The sequence below is a fragment of the Anabrus simplex genome, chromosome 1 (assembly GCF_040414725.1).
Source record: "Anabrus simplex isolate iqAnaSimp1 chromosome 1, ASM4041472v1, whole genome shotgun sequence".
Taxonomy (NCBI): Eukaryota; Metazoa; Arthropoda; class Insecta; order Orthoptera; family Tettigoniidae; genus Anabrus; species Anabrus simplex.
The window spans coordinates 511941091-511955301 of record NC_090265.1 but is presented as its reverse complement, the minus strand read 5'-3'; the positions used below and the strand labels follow the sequence as shown (position 1 = coordinate 511955301).

General features: G+C 41.2%; 1 protein-coding gene across 5 annotated transcripts in view; it reads right to left on the bottom strand.

Moving 5' to 3' along the window:
- Window positions 1-14211, bottom strand: part of LOC136857044 (uncharacterized) — a 572347-nt gene that overhangs the window by 121368 nt on the left and 436768 nt on the right. For 4 of the 5 annotated variants that reach the window (XM_067135398.2, XM_067135400.2, XM_067135401.2 and 1 more), the window contains one exon: window positions 12897-13293. In XM_067135398.2, coding sequence (XP_066991499.2) covers window positions 12897-13293 — 397 coding nt within the window. The remainder of the gene's footprint in view (window positions 1-12896; window positions 13294-14211) is intronic. The other variant, XM_067135399.2, reaches the window with a different exon arrangement.

Sequence of the window (14211 nt, the reverse complement as noted above, 5' to 3'; positions counted from 1 at the left end):
ATCATTTTACTGAATCTATTCTTTTGATTCCGTTCACGTTACTGAATCGATACAGTGATCCGATTCACGGCACATTAGTCACCGCTCCTACTGCATCTGTGTAGTATGTAATGGTAAGGAGCTACAGACCAATCTCCTTCCAAAGCTCTAGACACTCTTGCTGTCTATTACAAGAATAATCAACTAACACCAAACCCAACTAAGACGCAAACCTGCGTTTTCCATCTAAACAACACAGAAGCTTCCCGAACTCTGAAGGTCACTTGGCAAGGCATAGCATTACAACACAATCCTACCCCGAAGTACCTCGGAGTCACTCTGGATCGTGCCTTAACCTACAGAAAACATTGTTTGAACATCAAGCAGAAAGTGGCTGCTAGAAACAATATTGTGCGGAAGCTAACTAACATCTTGGGGAGTACAACCAGACACAGTGAGGTCATCTGCCCTTTCGCTCTGCTATTCCGCAACTGAATACGCATGCCCGGTGTGGTACAAATCTTGCCATGCCAAAGCAGTTGATGTAGCACTCAACAAAACCTGCCGCATTATTACTGGATGTTTGAGACCTACACCTTTGGAAAAAGTGCATTGCCTTGCAGAGATAGCACCTCCTGATATCCGCCGTGAAGTGGCAGCCAAGAAAGAAAAGAGAAAGGTGTTGACATCGGAAACCCACCCTTTGTAAGCCAGCGGCTTAAGTCTAGGAAAAGCTTCTTGAGAGTAACCGAAATACTTGCAGAAACAGCGCAGCAAGCAAGAATTCAAGAATGGCGCGTCAGGAGTCAACATAAGAGGATCAGTCAATGGATGACCCCAAAAAGAGGAACTTCCTCCTGGCCATGACACAGATTGGGTGAATTGGAGAGCACTGAATAGACTGCGCTCTGGTGTTACGCGGTGCAGGGTAAACCAGAAGAAATGGGGTTTCGAAGTGGACAGTACCTTGTATGTATGTGGAGAAGAGCAGACCACAGCCCATTTGCTGCAATGTAGTTCATAATGGTAGTTGATCGGCAAGGTGAAATCCAACTTACGGGATACCTAAAGGGCCTGGATATAGTTAAGGAATTTGTATATTTGGGGTCTGTCATCAATGACACGGGAAGCTGTGATAAAGAGGTAAAAAGACGTACTGTCTTAGGTCGTGCTGCAATGGTTAAACGTACCAAGATCTGGCAGAACCGGGAAATATCAAAAGCCACGAAGATGCGCTCGGTAGAATCACTAGTGTTCTCCATCTTTTTGTACGGCTGTGAGACCTGGACCGTGAATGCTAAAGACAAAAAGCGCATTGATGCCTTTGAGATGTGGTGTTGGTGGAGAATGCTACGTGTATCCTGGACAGAAAAAAGAACTAATGTTTCCATTCAGGACGAACTCTGCATCAAGAAACGCCTATCTTCCCGTGTGAGTGAACGTTACCTCCAGTTCCTTGGCCACATTTTAAGACGAGATGGAGAGAACTTGGAAAAGGTAATTTTACAAGGCAAAATTGAAGGCAGTAGACCACGAGAAAGAACAGCAAGCAGATGGATAGATCAGGCAAAGAAGATCACTGGGCTACCACTTCAGGTCATATTAATGAAATGTGAAAACCGCTCGGGATGGAGACGTCTTGTCAAGGTTGCAACAAGAAAATGATGGAGTTATGAGGTCACGACGCTCAGTAATGAGCACAACGACTAATGATGATGAGTTCATACCCATTCAGCTGCACAACAGAAGACCTGGTTGAAGCGAAGCCAAATGCAATTGATGTTGCAAGGTTTTGGGCTCACATAGTTTAATGTGGCTCTTCGCCATTGAAGTATTTTTATTATGTTTTATGTTTTTTTCCTTATCTTTAATTTTAAACTTATGTATGCTTCTGACACGATATAAATAAGCAACAGCATTCAATATTCGCTGCTGCCATCTGGTCTCCATACTATGAACTCCTTTCTTAGAGTAAAAAAAAAGAAGCTAGTCACTTTAATACACCGAAGGTTTTCGGCGACGCAGGATGGGAAAAGGTCTGGGATTAGGAAGGTAGCAGCCATGGCCTTAATTAAGGTACAGTCCCAGGATTTCCTGGTGTAAAAATGGGGAAACTACAGAAAACCATCTCAACAGCTGCTGACGGTGGAATTCAAACCCACCATCCCCCGAATGCAAGTGCATAGTTACGCGATACTAACTGCACGTCAAACTCGCTCGGTCATTTTTGAAAATATGTATTTTTCTATCAACAGAGGATTTCTTTAAATCGTCATATTTTGTATAGGCTACCCGAGATTGCAGTAGCCCACTGGTTTTCTGTTTCAACATACTGTTGGTTAAGTTATTTCGTCAGTTGGCTCACTTACTGTCCACATATTATTGAAGTCTTGTGTAACGATGTGTGACAGACGAACTGAGAGAATACCGAGTCGTTATTCCCAATATAAAATAAGTACTTTTGGGTGGTCATGAGCATGATTCATAGTCATACGGCAGGCTAGCGTCGAGTTTAACTAATTGTCAAATGTCAACTAAGTTATAATACTAAGATTAATTAAACTAATAAATAGTATAACCTTATAGCCTACCTACTTACTAGCTACTTTAAAATTATTTTTTGACTGCCTTTTTAACACTGCAAATAAATCCATCTATTATTTAAACCTCCCTGTAAGAAGAGGACAGTGAATGCAATGAACCGTGTGTGTTGTGTCTCACTGATCCGTGACTGCATACGATTCTTCCGGTGTGCCATGGCTCACTGTATGTCTCGCTGCAGCGGAAGCTCGGCTCCCCGCCAGCATTCTCCACTGGGAATAAGCTGAATCGTGTGCCGTGAGCTCGCTGTTCCTGTGAATCGATTCACTCGGACACTTGAATGAATCAATACACTGCTTCAAATCATGCATTCTGTAGCCAACACTAGTTTCTACATCCCACTAACTATTTTTGACCATTTTCGGAGACACTGAGGTGCTGGGATTTTGTCCCGCATGAGTTCTTTTACGTGCCAGTAAATCTACCGACACGAGGCAGACGTATTTGAGCACCTTCAAATATCGGACTCAGCCAGGATCGAACCTACCAAGTTGAGTTCACAAGGCCAGCACCTCAACCGTCTAAGCCACTCAGCACGGCGCCCCTTCATGCTATCATACATCACATCATTCATTTCATCTCATTATCTCCCCTGATGTGGTTGACGTCAGGGAGGACATATGGTCATAAAGAGTCCAGCTTCAAGAAAAAGTCCCTCAGCAAAACTATTAAAATCCAGATCACAGGTACACCCTGTTTATCTTCTTGTGCTAGTAACAACACTTCACAATGTTTAAGTACGATCGGAGAGCTTTATGGTATTTCTCAAGGAAATTTTCCTTTCCCTTGAGCAACTTCCTTACACTTACAATACATTTACTACCTTACTCCTCATCTTGCCTATATACACTAGTATGCCTCATTTTGGCATCACCATCGGTAGTGCCATTTGAGGCTACAACCAGTCTCTGGGCTGATGACCTGACAGACGGACGGAGCACAAAAGGAACTGTGAAGGAAAAATATCTCACAAACATTCTTGTCATCTGCACCCTCGAAGTTTAACGAAATATTTAAATGTCTCGACTGTGCTCACGCTCAGAAAACCAATCTGATAGGCCTACTTTCCAAGTCCTTCCAACCTATTCTTGACAGGCTACACTCGGAAAATGTTGAATAACTGTGACGCTGTAGACTGAATGAGTTTCACTCAGCAGGGATATACTAAAATTATGAAAACTACATTGCTGGAGGGTAAGTACAGTACCACAGCTTTAATTTCTAGTGATCAGAATTTTCGGAATCTGATCGAACATTACATGACTTACATAATGTATTTGTATAGACATATTTCAGGCAACTGCTCTTAAGAAATATAAACTACATTCAATAAATATTTATGGGATCAGAAAAATAATAGTTTTTCATGCTTGCTAGAGTAGAACGCAGCCGGGAAGGCGGTTTGAAGAGGGTTGCGCAGAAACATTCACACGCTTTGTAGTATGACGTGTTTTCTGCTGAGCCAATAGAATCATTTCAGTAAGAGGTACCTGTTTGTGCGGGTCGCAAGTGAATGTTTCGAGTTTTATTTGTAAATATGACAATCAACGAATTTAGGGAACTATTTGCACGTGTACGATGGATTCAGGAAGAGCAAAAAGACAAGTATTCCATCGACAGGCGAGGAAAATAGTATTTAGAGTGTATTTGTCTTTTGTAAGCATGCAGAGCAGGCGTTCAGAGGCGGCGAAGGTGAGGAACGCCATGTTGCCACGCCTCAAAAGAAGACAGCACTCGCGTGTGGTATCGGCCTGCGAACAGTACAGAGGATTAAAAAAAAGCTGAGGAAATAAAACTAATGCAGTGTTCAGGTCGCCAGGGAAGAACCCTAAGAGGAAGAAGCCAGTGAGGGACCTCGATGACTTCCATAAAAATGTTCTGCGTACAACAATATTTGGTATGTATAAAAATGGCGAATATCCTATGGTATTGAAACTGGCCCGTCCATTTACGTTCCTTAATATCTCAAAAATTTTCCTCAACACTTTCTCGGGGTTTGATGTTAAAAATTAATTTAGACTTTCAGGAAACATTTTAGCCCACGAAAGATACAGGTCACTGCTTTGGAATTCAAGATATAACTGGATGAAAAAATGCTTACACTTTTGTGCTGTTATGCTCTCGCATTTCTCTCAAATTCCATTTACCTTCTTTAATAACCCGAAAATTTCCCTAAAGACTTTCTCGGGGTTTGATGTTAAAAATTAAATTGGACTTCCAGGAAACTTTTAAGCCCACGAAAAATATAGGTCATCGCTTTGGAATTAAAGATTTAACTGGATGAAAATATGTTTACACTTTTGTCTGTTACGAGTAGCCAATTTGGCATCACCGCACCTCATACTTCTGTCCCTCTCTATGCAACGAAACCGCCTTCCCGGCTGCGTTCTACTTTATTACACTAGTAATAACATAAATTGTAGTTAAGAATGTTTCATCCTAACTATTGCCCAGCTTACCAACAATAGACATATGAGGACTGGAGCAAAAGTCATGGCAACTATTTTTTTTCTTGTAGATATGTGAACAGATCATAAAAATATGTGTGGTGTAGAAGTTCTTGCAGGCATAGTGTGTATGCAGAAAAACAGATGGCTCTGTGATAGCTGGTGATAGCGCAGCGAGGGCTGTGAAATCAGTCAGTTGCTGAGTGTCGTGCGAGTTGGAAGTAACCCGTGTTGAGCAGCGCACTTACATCAAAATAGCCGTTCTCCAAAATCATGTTGTGATTCTGTTGACATGCTACTGTAGCAGTTAAATGTTTGTCTATATGGCAGTTCATTAGTGCATGTGTGTAGAATATGTACATAGAATTTGTAAATAAAAGTGTACACAATCGAGAGCATCATGTGTGTGTTTTTGTGGCTACATCATTGGCGACGGTGACAAGGACTGAAAAATAATTTTCGGTGGTAATACAAGTGTATCAAAACAAAATGCAAGTGAAACTGGAAAATATGTCCGTACAACAACTTGAAGACAAATTCGCAAAGAGATATCTTCTGACAAACGGCACAAAGAGATCACTGAAGACACGATTACGAGAGCGCCACGGCAAAAACTGCGAAGATCCTGAAAAGATTTTTATCGAGGTGGACGAACATCTGGACTCGTCATAGGAAGAGGAGGTAAATATGAGGACAATGTGTTCCAACCTAATGAGCATGAAGCATGCACTCTATGACAAAATCTCAGACGTTAATTCGCAACTCAATTCCAACTTAACAGACCAAATTTCGAAAGGAAATGACAAAATTTCACACGAAATTTCTCAAGCTAATACAGTTTTAAATGGACAAATATCTCAAGTATACACATAGGTTTACAAAGTAGAACAATGCCTAGAATTGAAAATTTCAACCATAGATGATAAAATTTAATCCCAAATTAGCAAAGTGACCAATCAATTCACACAGCGGATATCGGACACCAGGTCAAAACTGCTGAAAGGGGACATCTCGAACCTCAAGAAGGAGGTGGAAACCCAGGTTTCTGGCAAATAACAACAAGTTGAGGGGAGAATTTCCACCATCGAAAGAAATTTTGGGAGCCGTATTTCTGCTGTTAAAGGAAGGCTAGAAAACTGGATTTTCGACCATCAAGAGAGGTGCAGAATATGAGAGAAAGCATTCTTCAAGCGGTAGAAGATAGATTAACTAAACAGGACATATCACCACACCTTCAACCCTCTCAAACCTAACCGGCAACACAGGACACCTAGACCCGAAGGTGATCATAGAGAGCCTTCCAGAATTCCACGGGTGACTGTAAGAGAACTCGACTAGCTTCGTTGAAAGGGATCGGCTGGTCCACTGGGAAGACTAATCTACTGGAGGACATCCTCGTTCAACTCATCACACTGCGGTTAAAGGGACTAGCTGCTACTTTGTGGGATGACTTAAAGGGCTTAAATTTAAACTGGACGGACTTCAAGAGGGAATTCCTTGCTGGCTTTAATTCCGAACGGGTGAAGAGCTCTGCGAAAAGGAAGCACTGAGACACACCCTACCAGCATGAGAGCTGGTGCGTTCGTCCCCAGCTCTTCAAGCGGCTGCACCTGGAAGGAAGCGAGAACAGGATCTTGCCAGACATTGTAGAGGTACTCTACGATAAAATTAGACCCCTAGTGAAGGTATCGCAACAAAGATCCTTTGATGATCTGCATAGAATCATCGCCCAAGTTGGAAGAAGAACACAAGAACTCAGCCACGGTTAGGAAATGCTACCAGTGTGGGAGAACGGGACATCTGAAGAACAAATGCCCCACTATAGTGTCGGAAAGACTAGGTCTGGCCCATTTAGGATTAAAAGAGGATGGGACCAGGAACAGGAAGGTGCCTCAAGACCTGATGGACAAGCAGGAGAGGGATTGGTAAGATTGTGAGCAGAACAGACCAACCTCGCCCAGCTATCATCTTGAGGATAGGCAACAAGAGCATTTCAGCCATACTCGACAGCCAAGCAAGCAACTCATTGGTAAATGGGACTGTCGCTAGATTACTACCGCCTATTAAGTCTCACTATCTCGGACGGGTACTGGGAGCAGCGGACGGGGTAACCTATTCCATCCAAGGACAGACTAACCTAACCACTAAATGCATGGACTTACCTATTATAATTAACATTGCAGTGATTCAGAACCTACAGGTCCTACCAAAAGTTTAAGGACACCTGCATATTTCATGAACATGATTCCTGCCCTAAACTTTTAGTCTCAGGCATACAATTGTTTGCAGGGAACCAGAACATATTTAGAGGAACATCTGCTGAAATTTGCACTAAATATCGTTCTTTGTTTTGAAGTTATTGAAGTTCTTGCTTATAATAACTGGAAAGAAAATAGTACAATACGGGGATAACAGTAATAATTCTTGTTGTGAAGAAACATTGATCTATAGAATATTTACAATTGTAATAGAAAAACAGAATATATTTCCATTTAAAAATATCCTCCATTTTATAACTTGCAACAGAACCACAGAAAGTGGATGGATAGGAGGTACAGCCCCAGCATTCGGCTGGTGTGAAAATGGGAAACTACGGAAAACCATCTTCATGGCTCCCGACAGTGGGATTCGAACCTACTATCTCCCTGATGCAAGCTCATAGCCGCGCGACCCTAACCGCACGGCCAAGTCGCCCAGTTAACCAAAACTCAAGAAGCGCTTCCAGTGACTTGGACACCATAACAACCCACGTGATTGTTTGCTTCAACATGTTTACACAAGTTTGAGGACATCAGAACACATCACAAAACAGGGTTCGACAGTGTTACCCTATGCACCCTACAACCCTGCCCTAGCTTCCTCAGACTTTCGCTTGTTTGGCCCATTGAAGAATGCCATTCGTGGGAGACATTCTGAGGGTGATGAAGCGTGATTCGCACAGTGAAGAAATGGCTTTGTGAAAAGAACGAGGAGCGGTACCAACAGGGCATACACTCCCTTGTGTCTCGCTGAAGGAAGGCCATACAATGGGATTACATGGAAAAATAGGGAGTATAGAAGAAGCATCATTCTTTCTTGTGTATAAGTTTCACTGTGTTCAATAAATAATTGTTAAGAACAATTTCGGTGCATTAGTATCTGGGCTACTCCTGTTACTTCTTATATCGGGCAAACGGGGAAGAATTTTGCAGTAAGATATCAAGAACACATCAATGCAGAGAAGTACTATAGATATTACCATGAGTTAAAATATGACCAAGCATAATCATAGTTTCACTACAATAGAAAAAGACTTTACGATCCCATACACTCTGAACAAAGGCAAACTAATGAACATCCGGGAAATCATTTATATAGAGATTAACCAGAAACAAAATCAAAATATAAATGAGATTACTGAAAACAAAATATATTATTGGAAGAGGTTTCTATTCAGGATTTACGAAGGAAAGTTTTCAAAATGGATCTGGATAAACATTTCATACGTCCCCCTCCCCTCGGTTTCACTCCTCTGTTTCCCCCTTTCCCCTCTCACAGGTAAACCACTTGAGAGAGAGAGAGAGAGAGAGAGAGAGAGAGAGAGAGAGAGAGAGAGAGAGAGACACGCACGCAGAATCAGCTGGCGGCACGAGGAAAGTAAACACAGCTGCCAAGGTTTTCTTCTCTCTTAATTTTCTTTCCTTTCCATTTACAGACACCTTTACAATGCCTTACCAACAAGATTACTCATGTCCTAAATTCAACTTTGGTATCTCATGGAGTTTCCCCGGTCCTTATGTAAGAAAATTTAAATTTTAAGCCCACTAATGTCAGTTTTAAGTTATGAAAAGTTTATATACAAAGGGCACTAGGAAAGTTTTGCAATGTGAGTGAACGCTTTAGACTTTTTCAAAATAATTTCCACCATACTCAACGCACTTCTCCATATGTCGAAACCAATCACTGAACCAACTCTGCCACTTTTCTTCGGTTACATTTTCACTCTCTTGATCCCATGCTGCCAGAAGCTCCTCGTCGGATGCAAAACGTCGCCCTTTCAGCTTCATCTTCATTTCTGGGATGAATGAAGTCCCATGGGGGCAAGATTAGCACTGTATGGAGGGTGATCAAGCACAGTCAACCCTGATCTGGCAAGAAAATCCATTGTTACATTAGCACAATGTGCTGGAGCATTGTCATGATGCAAGAGCCAAGTGTTGAGCCATGACCTTGGACAGAGCTGCTTGAGAGCCTGGATGACCTGAGGCAGACAAGTCTCACTGTACCACTTCGCAGTAACTCTCCTTTGTGTTTCTAGCACAACCCGAGTCAGAATGCCCGTTTAGTGAAGAATTCTGCAATCATCCTTTTCTTCACTGACCTTGACTTTCGCACAGTCACAGGAGTATCCTCATCTTCAAACAGCCACACCTTGTTCTGAGATTTTGTTGGGATATAATAATAAAGCCAAGTTTCGTCACCTGTAATGATACTATTGAAGTCCCATTTTCAAACTGTTTTAGCATTTTTCGGCACCATTTCACTCGATGTGCCCTTTGTTCCTCTGAAAGTCAATGGAGCACCCAAAGTGAACAAATCTTTCTAACATGGAGATGGTCGTGTAGAACTGAATGAATAGCTGGTGCAAGGATGTGGAGAGTCTCTTCTACCTGCTGATATGTCAACCGCCTCTTTTGCTGCAACATTTTCCTCACAGCTTCAATGTTTTCCTCAGTCACTGATTGAGACGGTCGCCCAGAACGAGGATCGTCTTCTACCGCAAAATTTCTCCGCTGGAACTCTTTGTACCAGCGGAAAATTTTAGCCCGATGTGGACAGTCTTACCCCAGCACAGGAGTCATTTCCTCCAGGCACTGTCAACAGTTAATCAACGAGCAAATTTGTAGCGGATAATTGCGTGATATTCACCTTTAGACTACACTGACATCGTAACTTGCTTTCAATCCCACTGCTTGGTAACGATTGGTGTGAAGGTTGCGCCTTTTCTTTTCATTCCTTGCCATAACAGGGGTGCCCAGCCAACCGTTTTTGCGTATTGCAAAACTTTCCTAGTGCCCTTTGTAAGCAACAACAGTAACAGTCCCAGCATTTTTGAAGAAAGGAGGACCACTTTGAACAAACATGTCTCACTCATGGACGTTAATCTTTTATGATTTTGAACACAGATATATGAGTGTTTTAGCACAACATAAAAACATTTTCAGCATCATTTCTGACCATTATAGAGAAACGTGTCAATTTCTGCACTTACATTATTTTAGCTGTAGATGCTTTATATTTTAGGAATGGAAAATGTACTAATCTTTGAGTTAAGTAGTTAGACTTTAAGTTATATTATGCTTGTATTTTAATGAACTAGCTATAAAAACATGGAAGTATTGGAAGGTGGGATTCTTCTTTCAACCTTAGTTAAGTTAATGCCAATACAGAATCAAAATTATATTTGTGACTTGTAAGTGGTATGTCTTAAAAAATGGTTCAATAGATACCCTGAGGTATTAACACATTGCTGTCCGGCCCATCTGACGTATAACTGGCCCCTGTGGCCGGAAGGTTTTGGCAGTGACATGGAGTTATTGCAGGGTATCATAATTTAATCATTTTAGGTTCATTCACAGTTACATCTGTCCACTTTAAAGTTTTTGGTGAGATTTTATATTTCGGTTCATTCTGGTATTGATATCTGTTTGATTCCTCCACCATATACGCCTACAAATCATTACAAATGAACAACTTGACATCACAACCTGTATTTTCAGGTTCACTTGGCGAAATTTTAACGCCAGGGGTCCACGAGAAAGACTCCAAAAACAGTATAATATCCTGTTAGGCCACTCACTGCCAGAAATAGGGAGAATATTATCAACAGTACTTACATCTAGACCATCTTTGCTATCTGAAGCATCAGGTCATTGCTCACATGATGCAATAAACGTGTCATTCAACGCATCACTTCCACATAAATGCATGACACTAGCACTACAGCATTGTGTTAAGAAAATAAAGTATAGGTAATCTATAGGATTATAAGTTGTACTAACGCTAACTTTATAGAACTTTATACCGAAATATGCTCCTTTTGAAGGATTGAATTGAACGAATGCCAAACGCCCCCTGAACTTCATCAGACTTTCGTCAGTACTTATTCTTTTTCCAGACATGTACACCTTCTGAAACTTGTCCTACAGTAGCTGCAAAACAGGTCTAACTTTCCGGAGCTTATCACACTGGTTTTTTTGGAGAATCTAGGGCAAAATACAAATATCTAGATATGATACTGAAATGTCTATGAGACATGGTTTCTGAAAATATTGGCATTTCTCTAACCCTTCTCTTAGTCCAGTATTCTTGAACTGAAGACTTTTTACTCTGAGACATCAATATACATAACACAAAATGAGCCTTCAGTTCATCCTGTGTCACAGGAAAGCAGTTCTCCTCACCGTAAGTTTACTTGTTTGTAGGGTTACTTTCAATATCGCAAAGACATTTTGCCGCATTAGCGTTAGTTTCATTCATTACAAGTTCCCAAAACTCGCCTAGCCTTCCCTGGATTCTTGCCTAATATTCTTCCTACTACAGAGTTCATCTATAATACACCGCATATTATATGGTACATTGTTTGTATCCACTTCCAGTCATCTAGGTTACGCACATGCCCATCTGCGCCCCCGTCTTCATTTTCTTCAATAATGTCATCTAATTCTTTGGAACTACTAATGCTAACATCACTTGAAAGTAATTCAGTATCACTCTCATTGGAAAAACAGTCACTGACATTGCTTTCCTCCAAAAACCTTAATATTCAAACTTCCCCCGACTTGGCCACGAAGTTGCTTCACCTTCACTTAAGCTTTATGCGTCAATTTACTTGATCATATTTAGAGTCTTTGGCGGCAAAATACGTAGCTGAAGGGCAAAGATAGCTGAAATATGATTACCAACATCTCTTAGACATGTTGGGATTGCAAAGAAATATTGGTATGTATCCGTGGAAACATCAAGAAAGCAACAAAGAGGAAGAAAATTTCCCTCATTGCATTTATCGGAACCCGCGGACAATGATGGAAATATCCGTTATTGCAAGGCAATAGATTAAACTATGATTTAAACCAGTGTGAATAAAATTAATATCCTAGATTGGAGTGCCTTGTTCCCCAACTTAGCATACAGATTTTTATTAAATTCTGTTCATCCCTTCTCTTGTGATGCACGTACATGCATATACATGCATACATACATACATAGATGATGGAAAATCTGCCAGGTTTGAAGGAGCAAACTAGGACCAACACACTACCTTAGACCGGGCGACCTGGCCGTGCGGTTAGGGGCGCGCAGCTGTGAGCTCTCATCTGGGAGATGGTGGGTTTGAACCCCACTGTCGGCAGCCCTGAAGATGGTTTACCATGGTTTCCCATTTTCACACTTGAATTAAGGCCACAGCTGCTTCCTTCCAATTCCTAGGCCTTTCCTGTCCCATCATCGCCATAAGACCTATCTGTGTCGGGGCGATGTAAAGCAAAAACACTACCTCATACCAACAGTGAGTGCTTCTGCAACAGTTCACAACTACAACTACCAGTTTCAATTGACTGTGAACTGAAATTTTTATGTGAGTAAATAACAGTGCAAGTCAATATAAAGTCTTGAGCAAATATCGCATGTACCTTGTACAGGTTGTGAAGGTACAAATGATGTAGAAATCTAACATGCACATCATAATCTATGAGAGCTGCTGGTCTCTTCAGCAAGAGTACAGATATCTTTATAGACAGTGAATAAAAGTAATCAAATAATCTAAATCCTTAAACAGAACTCTCAATACCAAACATACAAATAAAAAAGATATGAAGTTATCAGACGTACGGTAGTCACCTTGTCCATTGACCAAGGTGAAGAGGACTTTGTCTTTATCCGGTGTGGCCCCTTTGAGTGTGATAGTGACAGTAGGCTCAGCACCATTGGGCTCCATCACTCGCTTGATGGTCACCATCTGCGGCGGTGCAGCCGGATTACTGCTGGGATTTGAAGTGACCGCAGGAGCTGGAGGAGGTGCCACACGTTTGGCACTTTTACTTGCTTTGTTTGTAGTCCCTTGACAGGCCACAGGTGGAGGAGGTACAGGGCCTACAGTTGGACTGGGAGTAGGGCCTCCTGGAGTGTTCACTACAGTAATAGTAACTTCTGGAGTGCTTGTTTGTAAAGCCTCAAGTCCACGAAGACGTTCTGCTTCTTCTTGGTCCCTTCTTTCCTTCTCCTCCAACTGCAGAAGATATATTACAGAAAGCATCAGTAATATTTATACACATTACAGAAATGCCTAATTTTGATTAACATTATCAATTTATAACTGTTACTTTTGACAGTCTGAAAAACCTAATTTGCGAATAAGTGAATGTAAGTTGTTTCTTTTTCAGGTATTTTCTAAATGTATTTACTGTATTCATAAATTAGTTTCAACAGACTCAAGAACCTAACAGTTATAAATTAATCAAAATTGGAAAGCAATCACGTCAAATATCACACAACATTACCAAGTCAAAGATCATTTTTATAGGATATTAGATCATTAATAGTTACAACAAATTTGAGCTACTAGTTGGAACAAACTTTGTACAGAAATATACTGCAGTAACAACATAAAATACTCTACAAGCTATATCTTCATCAGAGTTAAACATTAATCATGCAAATATAAAATATTTGTCTGGATTCTTGACTGAATGGTCAGCGTAGTGGCCTTTGATTCAGAAGGCCCTGGATTCAAAGGATTTTAGCAGTGTTTGGTTAATTCCTCTAGCTTGGGGGCTGGGTGTTCCAACTGTAAATGAATGTGAGAATCAGATATTATGCAATTCGGGATGGATACCTACAGCAAAAGGGGGATAATTATTTATGAACCATAAGAATTTCTGAATTTTACAATGATAATAACACTGTAGATGACCCAATTCTAGTGGAGCACCTTCACAAGCAAGCTGGTAGATTAATGCTGATGCCAGTTACAAAACATTAAAACACAAATGAAGCACACCGAGCGGCCAAAAGTCACGAGAAGGGGGGTTCCATTAGAAAATGTGCCGTATATGACCCTGAGCGTTGCGGCTAGCTGCAGTGTAGCTGAGCAGTTTGTCACATACACCAATGTCGTGAAGATGGCAACATGTTGTGAGTTAACCGA